Here is an 18355-nt window from a genome sequence, read left to right on the forward strand (position 1 = left end):
TTTTACAAACCTGAACCTTACGGCTAACAGGTGGATTTTCCCATGTCAGTGTAGCTAGTCAGACAATGAAGAACTGGGTCTGATGCTAGTTAGCTAACAGAAACTAATTCAGTTAGCTAACTGATTCTACTAATCGCATCTATCCAACCAACTTGGCGAAATCACGTTCTGTACAAGATGCCACTAAATTAAACATGTTCTAAAAACTTTGCCCACATATTTCTTAAAACATCTACAAAAACAGTGCTACATCTATGTTCGTTTTTAAGAGCAGGTCTCAATGGTATAAATTAGAAAAAAATTGAAATTCACACGTAGAAATGAAAGATTCAAGGTGGTGGTAGGGTTTCATCAGGGATTACCTCCGGGCCCCTTTGTGTTTGACTATTATGGGATTATTATTCCTCCAAAACCCCATCCCCTTGGGACTGTGGCTACGTCCACAGTCGCAAGGAACAAGAAACACAGGAACAAGGAATACAGTTCCACAGGAAAACCACCGAGTTTTTTAAATGGACTAACAATGAGGAGGAGTTGTTGCTGCGAGTAACACAAAAGTACTAAGTTGCAAAAGCGAGTGAGAATTAAAGAATTTGAAGAAAAGCTATCTGGAGCATGTACAGACTGATATCAATCTTTAATAGGGCTGTCAAAAATTGAGAGCAAACAAAACAACTGCTGTATAATGCCCTCCGCTATCTCTGTTTAATTGGTCACATAACTGCATCATGCATCTGACATGCATCATCGTTTTATAAAGTCTGCGTCCACACTGCAACACGAAAGCACCGTTTTCAAATGTATGCATTTTATAGAGCGCTTTCCATGAGTGAAAACGTTGTCTCAGTGTGGACGGGAGGCCACAAACGGAGAGAAAACTATGCGTTTTCAAACAAAAACGCATTAGTGTGGAAGTAGCCTGTGTCACCTCCCAGACCACCAAAAACAAAGCACAAATTAGCAAAAAAAAAGTTTTAAACAAAAATTAAAAGACAGAATAGAATGTACAACTGCAGCAAAGAGTAAAACACTAGATTGTTAAACATTCTCTTCTGTACAGAAACAGTACAGTACAGTCCAGAAAAAGCATAAGTCAAGGTTACAATCTTATGGCCTCTGACAGTGGACAGTGGTCTGTGTTATTTAACAGTCCCATTTTTTGTAAATGGAGAGTCCTCTTCACACACTAAGGTTAATTATGGTGTTCAACAGGGTTCAGTGCTAGGATCAGTTCTTTTTACCTTAAGCTGGGCATACACTGTGCGATTTTTTTCAGTCGCGTTATTCAGCTCCTGCTCAAACTGTATGATTGACTCTCAGGGGTTAGAAGTTCGTAGAGCACAATGCAGGGTCTCACACTAGTGCCCGAGTGCTCACACTTGCGTGTGTCTAACATGAAAGTTATAACACAAAATCTGTCTCTCGCTCTCCCTCTCTGTCTTTCACTCACACATAGACACATCCACCACCACCATCAATGTTGCTAAATTGCTAATGAAAACTAGAAAATCCATTTTCTGAAGAAACTGCATTGTGATTGCTGACAGCTGAATGTTTTGAGCTGAAATGAAATAAATGCTGAATTTAAGTAAAAAATGTTTAATGAGATGAAAAATACAGAATTATTCACCTGAAAACAAAAGTGCAGAACTGCTAAAAGCTGATGTTAACACAGAAGAAGTTTGAAAGTAGTTTTGAGTCACAAAGCATCTGAATGAATATTAAAAGTTCCTATTCTTTTAATCACCAAATCACTGAAATGTGGGAGAATTCACTACAGAAAGATCAATGCTGTAAGTTTTAATAATCCAGTCAGAAAGGATGATTCTTAAAGTCATCAACTGACTCCAAATGCCCAGGTTTGAACCACCTATCTGCTAAAAACAAATCCACCAATCAAACAGAAGCCTGAATTTCATGGGCCAATCAGAATGCTTGATCCAGTTGTCCAGAACTAACTACTGATATCTGTGGAAAAACCCTGTCAAATCTGCCTCGGTGCACCTGTTGAACAATTGCTTCTAAATCCAAGACCCTAACTCCCATCAAAATCATCAGGACTTGTTCTACACAACAAATAGTTATGTCTATAACTTCTGTTCCCTGAAGGAGAGGAACAAGGTACAACACATAAGTATGGGATATCATGCCCTTGCGTGTCCTGCCTGAAGAAATCTTTATTCACGCCTTTAAGGCAGATGACGCGCACGGCCCCACCTGCACATATAGCCGCTGTCATCACAGTCATCCCTCAGTTCAATAGCCGCTCTTCACTGAGCCAAACTGCTCAGTGGGGCCACCTTGTGTTGTACCTCATTCCTCTCCTTCAGGGAACAGAAATTATAGACATAACTATTCGTTCCCTTTCAGTCGATTCACTCGGTACAACACATAAGTATGGGACATACATATACACGTCCCGCAGAGCAGCCACCGAACCGGAATCAGACCAAGACATCCTTAGTGAGCGGTAGACCCAGCAGAAAAGACAGTATGAGCCACCGAAGGGGCTGTAACGTCCAACCGATAAAACCGCACAAAAGTGTGCGGTGATGCCCAACTAGCTGCCACACAAATATCAGCTACAGGCACCTCTTTAAAAAGAGCCCATAAGGTTGCCATACCCAAAGTGGAATGAGCTCTCACCCCCTGGGGCAAAGCAAGACCTCTGGTGCCGTATGCCAGTGAGATAGCTTCTATAATCCAGTGGGACAGCCTCTGTTTAGACAAACCTCTACCTCTATTTGGATTAGCGAAGCAGACAAACAGCTGGTCACATAAACGCACATTCTGAGTGCGCTCAATGTGGGTGCATAGCACATGGCCAAAAGCTCAGCAACTCAAACTACATTGAGCTATAAGATGTAGGCATGATCTTGGGAAAATAGGCAGCATTTGGACGCAATATGATCTTGTGGCCATCAGGAGAGAACTGTGTGCAGGAGGGATGCACAGACAGCGCATGAAGGTCACCCACTCGCCTTGCCGAAGCCAAAGCAAGAAGTAATGCAGTCTTATATGAAAGAAATTTCATATCCACAGACTCAATGGGTTCAAACAAAGGGCCTCCAGCACCAAAGATAAGTCCCAAGCAGGGACACTGGACTTAAGCACGGGTCTCAGCTGGTGAACCCCTTTCAGAAAACGTATGGCAAGGGGATGTGCACCTGGTGTCACCCCATCAAAGCCAATATGACCAGCAGATATAGGTGCTAAATAAACCTTAATTGTCGAAAATGAAAGGTCCTTTTCCAGCAGCTCCTGCAGGAATGTCAAACCATCCACAATAGAGCAATGAAATGCGATGCACACAGGCGGTGAGAGAGAGAGTCCACCGCTCTCATTTTTAACAGTCCAAGTGGCACTACAGCGATCATAGATGCCATCATGCCCAACAAACGTAATATCGTCTGGAAACGCAGTCTGCGTCCCACCTGAAACTGAGTGAGGCAGCGATGAAACGCGGCCACTCTGTGCTCCGACAAACATGCGCGGCTGGAAAGCGAGCATATTTCCAAACCGAGGAAAGAAATCTGCTGACTCGGGATTAGTGAGCTCTTTTGAAAGTTCACAGATTGTAACATGGGAACTTGTACATTCATACATTTTGTTGGAGGCACCTTTCCTGGGGCACAACAATGAAAAACAGCAGGAACACTTGATGTGGTCACCTGAACATTTAACACACCTGAACAGGGAGTTACAACCTGAGGCATTTTGTGTGCAGGGGGTTTGTGCCTTCTGGGCCTGACAACCTGAACAGAACTTAAGTGGCACCTCTTGGGCGGCAACAGAGGGGTAAAAGCAGCGTCTCCCTGCCACCGGCCCCCTTCTCCGCTCGAAACCACAGGTAGGAGGGCTAAGGCTTCTTCCTCCTGGGCGTCAGGTCCCGTCGGGGGCCCGAGAGTGGGCCTTTGCTCCAGGCCGACTGGCGTGGAGCTTGGGCCAGAGGATGCGCTCCCGCTGGTGGCACACCCACGGCAGTGGTGGGTGCCTGTCTCTTGCCAGTTGGCAGTGGAGCGGCGGGCCTGTGAGAGCTAGCTGTGGGCTTGGGCTTCGCCTGACATCTGGGGATGATGTCGCGCAGAGCTTCCGTCTGCTTCTTCCTCAGATCGAATCTAGCCTGAATGGCTTCAAGTGAATGTCCGAATAACCCAGCTGATTACACTGGTGCGTCCATATATACAGCTCTGTCACTATCCGGGACATCAGAGAGGGTCAGCCACAGGTGCCTCTGTGCCACTACTGCCGAAGCCATCCCTCTGCCCAGTGAGAGCGCTGCACAGCGAGACGCATGGAGGATGTAATCTGTGGCGACTCTGACCTCGTTAAGAAGAGGTGCCAGCGGGCTGTCATCAGGAACCAGCGATCCGAGGTCATGGCGTGAGCAGTGCCGACCTTAGCCCGATAAATCTTCTCAGTTGCGAAGTAGAGAATCTGCAGTGCTTGGATGGCAGAGTTGCAGAGCCGCCGACACCATGGTTATGGGACGGGGCCAGATAAGCAGCCAGAGACGGCTCCATAGGGGGTGGGTTAGCTAAGCCAGACGCCGTCCAATTCCATGTACTGTCCATAGCCGGGCTGTTAGGATGCCTGGGTCGTTGACCCAGGGTTTTGAGTTTATTATATTATTTATCATTTCTAGTCTTTGGTTTCTTTGTTAGAGTTCTGTCTAATGGTTTATGTTTCTGTGTTCTCTAGTTGCTCTGGCTCCCCTGTCAGCTGTATCCCCTTGTCAAGTTCGCGTCTCTGTGTTATGTTTCCTGTTTTACTTTGAAAGTCCGTGTCTCATGTAAATGCGTCTGGTTTTGCTTCTTTCCTTCGTTAGGCCTGATTTGCCCCAGCTGTGTTTCCCTGCTGTTACCCATTTCCTGATTGCTCCCTCTGTGTATTTAAGCCCTGTGTTTCTCTGTGTCCGTGTCGTGATCTACCCTTATCCACCATCATTTTGCTGTTTGTTCTGTCTGTTTGCCAGTTCAGGTTATTGTTATTTTCAGTTTAGTATTTGTATTCCCAGTTTTGCTAGTTCTCTGTTTGCCATCTAGCAATAAATCTGAGTTTGAGTTTACTTTCTGCCTCCGAGTGTCTGCACATTGGGTCCTCCTTATCACCACTCCTGCCTGCACACAGCCCCCACATGACAGGGGCACAGTGATGCTGGTAGACAGAGGTTTGTCTCATTATGCTGTTAGTTCGCAGACAAAGTCTGGGAACTAGGGAAGGCAGTTTTTGGCCGTTGTGGGCTCTGGTGGGAGGAAAAAACCCTCGAACTGTGACGGCTTCTGAGCTAGCAGAGGAGAGGGCCAGTCCACCTACAGCTTCTCAGCAGCACGACAAAACAGGGAGAAAAGAGAGGCGTCATTATGGCCGACCGGTGCTGCAGGGGTGGCACATTGGGCCGACAATGAGCTCTCCTGCTTATCCTCCGACAAACCATGGATGTCCAGGCCGATGTCCAGCATGTCATCATCTTCCTGGGGAGTGCTGGCGGGCTTCAACCCAGGCTAAAGCCCGTCAGCGCTCCTGCATGGTTCCGGCTCCTCATCGGCTAACCTGTCAACATATTCCATGCGGTCAGCCCAGCTAATTGCGGGGACATCGACTGGATCCTCGTCTTCTGACTCAGACGAAGCAAGGGCTCCAGACTCGGAAAGGAGCTCGCTTCGGTTTGGAGTCCATTCCAAAATGCAAAGCAAAACGCTGCACAGGAAAACTTGAAATTAGCGCTCCGCGGGCAGCCTACGCACCAACTGCGCGGTGGAGGCTAACACCAACAGGGGCAGTTAAGCTAGCAGCAGCTAGCTAGCTCAACTCACCAGAAGTGTTCTCAGCGTCTCAGAGCATAAGAACTGAGGGATGAGTGTGATGACAGCGGCTATATGTGCAGGCGGGGCCGTGCGCGTGTCATCACATGTCATCTGCCTTAAAGGCGTGAATAAAGGTTTCGTCAGCCAGGACACGTGAGGGCGTGATATCCTACTATCATACTATCAAGTGTTTTACCGAGTGAATCGACTGAAAGGGAACAATGTGTTCTTCATGTTCCTGCTGTCACAAATTAGAGCAAACACTGTGCACACAGCAGCAGATGAAACATACAGTGGGGCAAAAAAGTATTTAGTCAGCCACCGATTGTGCAAGTTCCCCCACTTAAAATGATGACAGAGGTCAGTAATTTGCACCAGAGGTACACTTCAACTGTGAGAGACAGAATGTGAAAAAAAAATCCATGAATTCACATGGTAGGATTTGTAAAGAATTTATTCGTAAATCAGGGTGGAAAATAAGTATTTGGTCAATAACAAAAATACAACTCAATACTTTGTAACATAACCTTTGTTGGCAATAACAGAGGTCAAACGTTTACTATAGGTCTTTACCAGGTTTGCACACACAGTAGCTGGTATTTTGGCCCATTCCTCCATGCAGATCTTCTCAAGAGCAGTGATGTTTTGGGGCTGTCGCCGAGCAACACGGACTTTCAACTCCCGCCACAGATTTTCTATGGGGTTGAGGTCTGGAGACTGGCTAGGCCACTCCAGGACTTTCAAATGCTTCTTACGGAGCCACTCCTTTGTTGCCCGGGCGGTGTGTTTTGGATCATTGTCATGTTGGAAGACCCAGCCTCGTTTCATCTTCAAAGTTCTCACTGATGGAAGGAGGTTTTGGCTCAAAATCTCACGATACTTGGCCCCATTCATTCTGTCCTTAACACGGATCAGTCGTCCTGTCCCCTTGGCAGAAAAACAGCCCCATAGCATGATGTTTCCACCCCCATGCTTCACAGTAGGTATGGTGTTCTTGGGATGCAACTCAGTATTCTTCTTCCTCCAAACACGACGAGTTGAGTTTATACCAAAACGTTCTACTTTGGGAGAATGTCATGTGGTCAGATGAAACCAATCCTCTGCTGTATCATCCATGTGCTCTCTGGCAAACTTCAGACGGGCCTGGACATGCACTGGCTTCAGCAGCGGAACACGTCTGGCACTGCGGGATTTGATTCCCTGCCGTTGTAGTGTGTTACTGATGGTGACCTTTGTTACTTTGGTCCCAGCTCTCTGCAGGTCATTCACCAGGTCCCCCCGTGTGGTTCTGGGATCTTTGCTCACCGTTCTCATGATCATTTTGACCCCACGGGATGAGATCTTGCGTGGAGCCCCAGATCGAGGGAGATTATCAGTGGTCTTGTATGTCTTCCATTTTCTGATGATTGCTCCCACAGTTGATTTTTTCACACCAAGCTGCTTGCCTATTGTAGATTCACTCTTCCCAGTCTGGTGCAGGTCTACAATTCTTTTCCTGGTGTCCTTCGAAAGCTCTTTGGTCTTGGCCATGGCGGAGTTTGGAGTCTGACTGGTTGAGGCTGTGGACAGGTGTCTTTTATACAGATGATGAGGTCAAACAGGTGCCATTCATACAGGTAACGAGTGGGGGACAGAAAAGCTTCTTACAGAAGACGTTACAGGTCTGTGAGAGCCAGGGATTTTCCTTGTTTGAGGTGACCAAATACTTATTTTCCACCCTGATTTACGAATAAATTCTTCACAAATCCTACCATGTGAATTCATGGATTTTTTTTTCACATTCTGTCTCTCACAGTTGAAGTGTACCTCTGGTGCAAATTACTGACCTCTGTCATCATTTTAAGTGGGGGAACTTGCACAATCGGTGGCTGACTAAATACTTTTTTGCCCCACTGTAAGTTTTTAAGATTAATCTTGCCAGTGACAGACAGAGCTCATTAAGCAGACAGGTGGGCCTGGTTGCTATAGCGACTGAAAGGTTTTTCTAAGTTGAACGGTGTTGAAGTAGTAGGAGTACAAAAAACGTACAGAAGATGGAATAGTAATAGTAAATATTTGAATAACAATACTGTGAATGCTTTTCAGCATTCACAGTGTTGTGAATTGATGAGAAAGTTCTACAAGTTGTGCTTTCATCGCTTGTGTCCAGATTACACACTGCACTGCAGTGCTGCTCCGTCTTTTCACTTTCATTTCTGTGTTTGCATGTGCACAGTGTGGGAGGCTGCGTTGACACCCTCACGACGGCCGACAGGATTTCGAACAGGTTTGATTTTCTTATGACTAAACGATTGATGATTGGGAGCTGGTTGTGTGGTGTTAATAGTTTCTCGTTACCCCATGTATACTACACGATACATGCACGACACATAATGAAGGCGAAAGTCGGGCCGATCATTACAACTGAAAAATCGGCTCAAAATTGGCCAAAAATCGCACAGTGTATGCCCAGCATTATACACACTTCCTTTATGCAGTATCATTAGAAGGCATAGCATACATTTTCACTGCTATGCAGATGATACTCAACTTTATCTATCAATGAAGTCAGATTACACACACTAATTAGTTCAACTATAGCAATTTGTGCAATTGTAACACTGATGAAGCACCAATGAGTTAATACACACAAGGTATTAGGCTCAATATTGGGCTATTATTAATTAACTTGATCAAAAGCCTTAGGAACGGCTTCTGGAGCCTATGGTCAATAATGAGTAAATATACACAACACAATACGCTTGTGCAGGTACCATGCATGTAAGTTTTACACCTTTTTCTGCTGATAAAGACTTGTTCCACTGCCATTCACTACTGCAGGAAAGTAACCAAATAACAAAAAGTTTCCTGTTTTTTTTAACGTTTTTTTTTTTTATTACTATTGGCTATATAAATTTGTTTTGGTTGTTTGTTTTTTTTAATACAATGGGTCCACAGAAAAGGGCCATCTTCTGTGATTTCATAGAACTTTGTTAAATACAACTTCCGCCTGTAATTTTACACATTTATTCATTACAGTTCAAGTTCAAACAGTTGTGCTGACATTTCTTTCATTCACTACAGCAGCATTTTTAAATCATGTGGGCAGACTGTGATGTACTGTTGGAACCACACTCATTTTTCTATTAACTGGGATTAAATGTAGATAAACAGCTTTACACCAACAGAAATGGGAGTTTCACCAGTCTGACCAACTCATGATCAGTGTTGTGGTAAGACTAATTATTTCCTTTGTTCTGTGATTTACAAGACGTGGGAGAATAATTTAATTTTAAAAAATGTAATTGTGATTGCCTAGAGTCAAAATTAGCTTTCCACCAGTGACAACTTAAGAGGGTCATCTAAGAAGGTGCAGCAACTAGTTGGCTAACTTAATTTTCTTTTTGACTAACAATTGCCTCAGCTTTTTTATTTGTTGTTTGTTATTTTGTTATTTTTGTTAATTTAGTAAAAAGAGAAGAATTTTAAAAAAAGACATGACCTGAGTGAATCAGCGAGATTAAAGTTAGCAGCTGGAGGATTTTATTACTTTTGGCCAGAGCATCCAACTGTCCCTGCTAATGATTGCTACCAGTAGCTTCATATATAACACTAAAAACATAAAAGTCTATAAACACATGTTCATGAATTCATGATTCATGAACATGTGACCTAAAGCTAAACCACATGTATGTGTATTTTATTATTCATATGCTTTCTTACCTTCATCATGAGTACCACGGTGTTGAGAGCAATCATGATCATGATGGAGTACTCAAATGGAGCTGATACCACAAACTTCCACATCCTGTACTGGAAGGACTGTGTGTTCTCAGGCATGTAACGTGTTAGCGGTTTGGCGTTTATGGCAAAGTCAATACATGCCCTCTGCAACAAAATAAAAATACATATCTGCTTTACTGTTTTTATCATTTGAATGGAACTTCAGTACTCTGTTTTGTATGGATAAAAGCCTGACTTTGCTAGAAATAATTAAATATTTTATTTAGGCACAAACACCACATTTTTTTTTTTTTGTAACTTTGGGTAACAGTTTATTTAGGTCCCAGATGCTAAAACTGGATCATTGTTAAGTAAAATTAACCAAGAACAGGTATATATTACAAATAATGTATTACAAAAATATGCATATTTAGTCACAGAAGCCAGATAAGGAGAAAATACTGAACCAACAAATACATAGTGGTCAGTGGCCATACCCTTAATAATGTTTACCAAATGTTACCAAGACAACGCATGGACCTCTTAAGATTTTGAAAGTGTCTTATGGCTCTAAGCAGCAGATTATATTTAAGACCTTGGCCATTTCATCTGAAATTATCAAAACTTTAGAACATTTCTGTTAAACCATTTCCAATTTGCCTTAAAAATGTCTCAGCTTAGTCATTAGCTTTACAAAATCAAATATAGGACAGCACAGTGGTCTTCATGGGCTCCATTTTCCTCTTACAGTCCAAAGACAGGCAGTTAGTGGAGTTAGGTTAACTGGGGATAAATTGCCCATAGGTGTGAATGTGAGTGAAAATGGTTGTCTGTTTCTCTATCTAGCCCAGATAGATTTGAAAACAGCGTTTTTGTCTGAAAACGCTCCGCATCCACACTAGCGTTGTCAGTTGTTTTCACAGAGTTGCGCGTCCACATTGAAACGGCCGAAAATGCTTACGTTTCAGTACTGCGCATGCGACCTGCCTCATTTCTGTCTGCCGCTTATTTACTTTCTGGCTCTTTGAAATGTCCCGGTAAAATGTTGAGGAAAACCACAGAGTTTTTAAAATGGACTAACAATGAGGAGGAGTTGTTGCTGCGAGTAACACAAAAGTACAAAGTTGCAAAAGCGAGTGAGAATTAAAGAATTTGAAGAAAAGCTATCTGGAGCATGTACAGACTGATATCAATCTTTAATAGGGCTGTCAAAAATTGAGAGCAAACAAAACAACTGCTGTATAATGCCCTCTGCTATCTCTGTTTAATTGGTCACATGACTGCATCATATGACTGACATGCGTCACTGTTTAGAAAGTCTCCATTTTCGCTGTCCACACTGCGACGCGAAAGCACCGTTTTCAAATGTATGCGTTTTCAAGAGCGTTTTGAAAATGCTGTGTTTTCCATGAGCGAAAACGCTGTCTAAGTGTTTTCAAACGAAAATGCATTAGTGTGGACATAGCCTCTGTTTAGGAGTATTTATAGTCTTGCAAATGTACACTTTTCGGTTGGACTAAGGGGTAGAGGGGTTTTCACCGTCGAGCACCCAATCAGCCCTCTAACATCCTGACTGCATGTTGCAGGAAGGGGATAATGTACGCGACTGCTGAATGTTGATTAGTTGACAAGTGGGTCAAGATAGGGAGCAATACTGGAGTTCAATAGGAACAGGAGAAATACAAAAAAAAAAAAAACTTCAAAGATAATTGTTCTCACTTGAGCTCTTTGTATGTTACAACCCAAAAACCGGTTGTAACACACACTTTGTATATTCCCTCCATCTGACAACAACTGTAGGCAGATGGACAGTCTCTGGAGTGCAGCTGACAGCAAGCGTGCTCTCCCTGCTCAACAATCCAGCTTTAGCCTTCTGTTAGATTATAGAATATCCAGGGCTCACACTATGGTAGCTGGGATGGGTTCCAGCCCCCATCCCAATGCTCAAGAAAAACAGAAACATTTTTTTAAGCATGCTATTTCTTAAACAACTCTTAAACTGAAACAGACTGTTTTACAGCTGATCAAAAGTTTAGGACCACATGCCTTTAAAAGTCCAAATCTGTACACACTGTCATGATCTTCTGATGGCAAAGGCTAAAAAAAACTTTCCCAGGCATTTGGAATTTCTTAAATGACCCTGAGGGTTATGGAACAACAAAGTGAAGTGGAAGACCCCCCAAAATTTCACTAGCACTGAGCTGGAGGATCCAATTGGCTGTCCGTCAAGACACTGGACGATACTCAACCCAAATTAAGGCCAATACTGGTGCCGACTGCAGCCCCATAACCATCAGATGGCATCTGAGACTGAAGGGCTTCAAAAACAAAAGAGGTCTTCAAAGGCCTCATCTCCTTGAAAGCCACAGAACTGACTGTTTGGACATGAGAGCACCAAACATTGGACATTGAAAGGTGGAAGAAAGTTTTATTCTGTAATGAGAACAAATGTAACCTTGATGGTCCTGATGGCTTCCAACATTACTGGCATGACAAGCAGATGTTTTCTACACACCACAGTGGAGGGGGTGTTTTTTTCTTTAGTAGAACAATGGAGCTTCAGGAGGTACAGGGGCATCAAATGGCCACTGACTATGTCCAGATGTTGCAGAGAGCATCCCTCATAACTGAGGGCCCTCGTCTGTGTGGTAATGACTGTGCTTTTCAACAGGACAACACTACTGTACACAATGCCTGCAGGACAAGGGACGTCTTCCAGGAGAACAGCATCACTGTTTTGGACCATCCTGTGTGTTCCCCTGAACTAAATCCAATTGAGAACCTTTGGGGATGGATGGCAAGGGAAGTTTACAATGATGGAAAACAGATCCTAACTTTTGTGCGGCTGTCTTCACCTCTTAAAGACATGTTCCCACTCACCTCATGGAAACACTGTGCATCAAGAACAATGCAAACATTTTTGAAGTGATCAACAATAATGGTGGATCTACTCATTACTGAGTTCATGTTTGGAACTTTCTGTTTTGGATTTCTGTTTTGGGCGGGTTTACGGGTGTGGTCTTAAACTTTTGACCTGGACTATATGTATATGGGATACACTGGGTAAAAATAGGTACTAAACATGTCAACAAGTCAATATATTTTGAAATTGACATGAAATTCCAACCGGATGTCATTAACAACCCATTTAATTCTCACATGCAAAGAAATCAAACAATAGATGGCTATAAATTGTGTTAAATAATGAGATTACATAGGGGGAAAGTATTGAACACATGTAGAAAGAACGATGCAAAAGGACATGAAAATCACAACATGTGCTAAAATCTATCAATTTTCTGCTGGCCTACAAAATAGGTGTCTCATTACCAAGGTGTCATACAGAAAAACATTTTATGATAGACAGTAAGCATTCTCAAGACCTTTGCAACCTTATTGTTGCAAAACGGGCTGATGGCATTGGTTACAGAAGAATTTCTAAACTACTGAAGGTTCCAGTGAGCACTTTTAGGCCCATAATGTGGAAGCGGAAAGAACATCATTTCACCATAAACTGGCCACAGGTGTCCCCTGCAAGATTTCAGACAGAGGAATGCAACTAATTATCAGAAGAGTTGTCCAAGAGCCAGGGACCACTACAGAAAGACCTGAAATTAGCAGGTACAATGGTTTTAATAAGTAATGCACTCAACTGCCAAGGCCTGCATGCATCCTACCAAGCATGACTACACTGCTAAAGAAAAAGCATGTTGAAGAACATGGGAGCATATAGTCTGGTCCAATCAGAACAAAATTGAACTCTTTGGATGCCATAATACACACCATGTTTTGAGGTTAAAAGGCTATCAACCTCAAAAATATGTGCTAGTGCAGCATGCTGAAAAACAGCATGCTGCACTAGCACGATAAATGATAAAATGTACAGAGACATGCTTGATGAAAAAAAATCTTCTGCCATTTTCCAGGATAATGAAGACAAAACAAGGATGGGTGAGCCCAAACACACACCCAAGGAAACTCTCAAGTGATTTTATAGAAGCAAAATAACCTGCACTGAATCTAATCTAGTCTATGGAAAGGACTGAAGCTCAGAGTTCAAAGAAGGGGCCCAAAAAACCTTCAGAATTGGAAGATTGTTTGTGTGGAAGCTCACACCTGACAAATCCATAGGGATGGGTATTGATAAGATTTTCACAATTCCGATTCCATTTTCGATTCTGTTTAACGATTCGATTCTTTATCGATTCTCTTATCGATTCTCTTATCGATTCTCTTATCGATTCTTTTTAAAAAAGGAGAACACTAAGGTCGATTAGCTTAGAACTTTGTTTTATATCTTCTCTTTGAACAAGATAGAAATTTAGTAACATGAGTTTTTTGAGTAACATGGCCTTACAAACCCAACAGTGAGATCTTAAGAGATCCAGCCTATGGCTCTTCAATGGGGTGTCACAGGGTCCCCAGGAAAAAAAATTGTAAATGTAAAATTATAAAATAATATAAAATATACAGAGTGGCGCGGCTGCCCCTCTGTTGGTCTTCCTTGGTCTCTTGTGTTCTGAGGGCCTCTGGATGTCTGGAGTTTTGATCTCCTCCATACACCTGTCCCCTGGTGGACGGGGCTGTGGCTCCCCACACCCTCTAGCAGATCATTACATGAAGGAACCTTTTAAAAACAAGCGCGTTCATGCTCACAGGTGTACACACGGGTGCTCACACACACAAACTACACCCTTTTTGGCGCCTACCTCAAAGCACACTGTGCGCTGTCGATCTTACGTGCTGCACAATAATGTTTAATATTTAGTATTTACAGTTATATTCCCATATAACTGATGATGTTTATTCTATTGCTCTCGTTTTCTTCTGCTTGTTTTCTTTTTTCATTCTCAACAGGTGAAATTAAAAAAGTATCTACTGTTATCTATTGTTAGCTAGTTTATTGTGATGGTGTTGTTTTTATTATGTTGCTCTTTGTTGTTTGTTTTCTCTTCTGGTATTTTATCTCCATACAGGTGATCCAGGTGTTTTGTTTGTTTTTCTTTCTTTTTTTTTCTTCCCCCCTTTCTCACCATCTCTTCTCCCCTCTATTTTTCTTTCTCTCCCTCCCTCTCTTTCTTTCATTCTTTCTCACTGTCCTATCCCCCAGTCATGTCTGTCCAGTCTTTAAAAAAACGAAAATAAAATAAATACATAATTATAATAAAGGTCAATCAAATGGACCAATATGGCAAGGCCATGATGATCCACTTGGTAAAGTAAATCCACTTGGCATCTTTCTTGGCCTTCAGACAACAATTCTGATGGCTAAAGATCCAAACGGGACAGGCAAAAAAAAAAGAAAAAAAAGAAAAAAAAAAGAAACAGTGGGAACCGGTTCTCATTAAGAACCGGTTTTCGATACCCATCCCTACTAATCCATGCAACTAGTTTCTCCATACAGGAGAATTGAATTGAAGCTGTCATCACTAACAAATAGTTGTTGTTGTTGTTGTTGAAAATAGTTGCCACACAACTCCACTCACATTTAACTAATAATAATCTGTATGAACAGTTCCAGTCTGGTTTTCGTCCCTCCCATATCACTGAAAAAGCACTTATAACGGGGCGACCGTGGCTCAGGGGGTTGGGAAGCGCATGTGTAACCTTCCAGTTACACATGCGCTCTGACACAACGACCAAGCTCTGTCCTGGTCGTTGTGTCCCTGGGCAAGACACTTTACCCTACTGCCTACTGGTGTTGGCCAGAGGGGTCGATGGCGCGATATGGCAGCCTTGCTTCTGTCAGTCTGCCCCGGGGCAGCTGTGGCTACAACCGTAGCTTGCCTCCACCAGTGTGTGAATGCGAGAGTGAATTAATAGTGGCATTGTAAAGCGCTTTGGGTGCCTTGAAAAGCGCTATATAAATCCAATCCATTATTATTATTATTATAAAAATAGCCAATGATCTTCTTATGGCAGCTGACTCCGGTTTACTTTCCATTCTTATTCTCCTTGATCTGAGTGCTGCTTTCGACACTATTTCTCACTCTATTCTTCTCAGTAGGCTACCCTCCATCGGTCTCTCCCATACTCCACTAGCCTGGTTTAAATAATACCTGTCTGATCGCACTCAGTTTATTCAACTCAAATCCTTTACTTCTCAGCCCTACCCTCTGAGCAGTGGCGTGCCCCAGGGATCTGATCTTTTCATCTACCTTCTTCCTCACTTCAATCCTCCTGGATTGATTATTGTAATTGTATTGGTCTTACTCAAAAATCCATCCACAAGCTCCAACGCATCCAGAACTCTGCTGCCCATATTATGACCAGGACCCCTTCTATCCACCACATCACTCCTGTCCTGCAGCAGCTTTATTGGCTCCCGGTCAAATATCGTATCAATTTTAAAATACTCTTGTAGACATTTAAGGCTATTCATCATCTCTCTCCTCCATATCTCTCTGATCTGGTTCAGATCACTGCCCCATCTCGGTGTCTTAGATCTTCTTCTTCCCTTTCTCTCTCAGTCCCCTCCCCCTGTCTTGCCACCATGGGGAGCAGGGCTTTCAGCTGCTCTGCTCCTCGACTCTGGAATTGCCTACCTCCTGATATAAGAAATATCTCTTCCTTCTCTCTCTTTAAGTCCCAACTCAAAACTCACTTGTTCAAAATAGCTTATCCCACATAACCTCTCCACTCTATTTTAAATTTGTTTTATGTCTTATGCTTTTATGATTGTGTAAACTTGCTTTTATGTTGCTTTTATTATTCTACTGTGTACAGTGTTCTTGAGTGTTCACAATTTTTTCCCTAAAACCTAAAAAAAAAATCAAAGGAAAGATAATGTATCTCCATCTTAAAGAGAATAATCAAGAAACAGCTCTGTGTTGGGCTAAACCCCCTTTAATGATGACAATAAAGCCACTATGCTGTGGTCAACATCATGACCTGGCTTCCACGTTACTCAATGAGAGAAGCTGTGGCACCTGACTTTTTAGTCCGTGGCGCTACTGTAACAACAATTAAATATCAATTGAGGAATTAAAAAAATATCACAGTGCTCTAGTTTTTATTCCAATGTAATGGTAATAAGGTACTGGTGGGAGCATAAATATCAATATATTTAGAAAGTACTCTTGCTTTTTAGCTGTTTAAAATGAACACATCCTCCAACATCATACCAAACTCCCACTACTTCATAGCACCCATGGCAGTTTCCTTCCTGGGAATTTTGCCATAAAAGGAGTCCAAAAACACCTGGACTGGTTGGGCAGTTCCTTGTTTTTTACTATATGGATATATTTTTAAAAATATTTCATATTTAAATAAGGTTAGTAGCCAGAAGTTTATTATTTAGGTCAGTCAACCAACACAGGCCACATTTATACATATATTAATCATTCTAGATATAACACATAAAGTTATTTTTTCAATATATCTATGTTTGTCATTTACAAGTCCATGCTTCTGTGCCTGTCTCCTGTTTCCTGTTTTACTTTGATAGTCTTATGTCCTATGTTAGTGTATTAAGTTTTGCTTCCTCCCCATCTTGTTACGTTTGATCCTTCCCAGCTGTATTCCTCCTGTGTTCCCTCCCTTGTGTATTTAGCCCTGTGTTTTTCTCTGCCTGTGTTTTTCTCTGTCCGTTGTCGCGTTGGTATCTTCATTTAACTGTGTGTCTCTCCTGTGGTCTTTTCTGAGTGGTCCTAGGTAACTCCCCGCCCCAGTTTCTTGTTTTTCTAGCTCCCTAGTTTTAGTTTCCTGTTTATGTTATGTTTTGTGTTTTCTTTGCATGAATGTTCACAGCAAATAAAGCTGCCTCTTTGAGTTATCCCCATGTGTGTTGAAACCTGCATTTGGGTCCACATTCTGCCTGCCACAGCACAATGCATGACAATGGCATGATCAGGAGTGAGATAAGATGCTGTCCCTAACTCCTAAACAGAATCCCTAACGCCCTGACCCCGTGACCCAACTTTAACCCTAATTCCACAACTGGCAAGAGGGGATCAGTATGCTGATTGTATTTGTAATACATCTTTGTATATTTTAACCTTAATCTGAATTATCAGACTCCTCCGTGGCAGTAGGTGTGAAAATGGTAGGTGGATAGAGTAGGTTTTAAAAATGAAAAATATGCATATATTTAAGAACATTGTTTTCTCACTTATAACAGATGTACCATCTGTAAACTCCAAAATGTTGTTCTCTGCGGGTTAGACTATCTACTGATATTTTTTACTTTTTTAGTATAGTAGTGAGATTTGTTTTCCAGTTAGGCTGGGGATACATTTTCCTGAAAAACCCCCAAAACAAAACAAAAAAACACACATGGGGGTCTTTTTTTATTTTATTTATATGCTCCACTGCTTATTGACTGGTACACACGAACAAGACCATATAACCCCCATATTTGCATCCTTACACTGGCAGCTGATTGTAGAATTGAGTTTAAGATTTTAATTGCTTTTAAAGCATTGCATGGGTTGGCGCAGTCTTACTACTGAACTTTTAAGTTTGCACATTCCGTTTAGATCACTGAGGTCTGCTGAGCAAATTCTCCTAACTGTCCTGAGTTTCAGATTAAACTGGGCCTTTGCAGTTGCTGTTCCGAAAGTTAGGACCCAACTATCTGTCACATCGGGCACTCTGTCCTATGCCTTGTTATTTGATTATGTTTGACACACAGCACTTTGGTCAACAGCTGTTGTTTTTAAATATGTTATAGAAATATTACTTGACACATTTTTTAAATTTATTTTAAAATGATATTAGATAACATCCAGAAGTTATCATTAGTTCTCTTTCACAACGTGTAGTTTTATTATTTATGTGTTATCACACATGGGGATTTTACGGGACTGCTTGATTTTTTTTTCATATTTTAAATGTTCAGACAGTTT

General features: G+C 42.2%; 1 protein-coding gene across 1 annotated transcript in view; it reads right to left on the reverse strand.

Moving 5' to 3' along the window:
* The window catches only part of cacna1ba (calcium voltage-gated channel subunit alpha1 Ba), a 292202-nt gene that overhangs the window by 100981 nt on the left and 172866 nt on the right, over nucleotides 1–18355 (reverse strand). The window contains exon 30 of the mRNA XM_087849000.1: nucleotides 9510–9674. Within this exon, the coding sequence (XP_087705126.1) occupies nucleotides 9510–9674 (165 nt within the window). The remainder of the gene's footprint in view (nucleotides 1–9509; nucleotides 9675–18355) is intronic.

This window comes from Neolamprologus brichardi, chromosome 12 (genome assembly GCF_056152115.1).
Source record: "Neolamprologus brichardi isolate AB-2024 chromosome 12, ASM5615211v1, whole genome shotgun sequence".
Classification (NCBI taxonomy): domain Eukaryota; kingdom Metazoa; phylum Chordata; class Actinopteri; order Cichliformes; family Cichlidae; genus Neolamprologus; species Neolamprologus brichardi.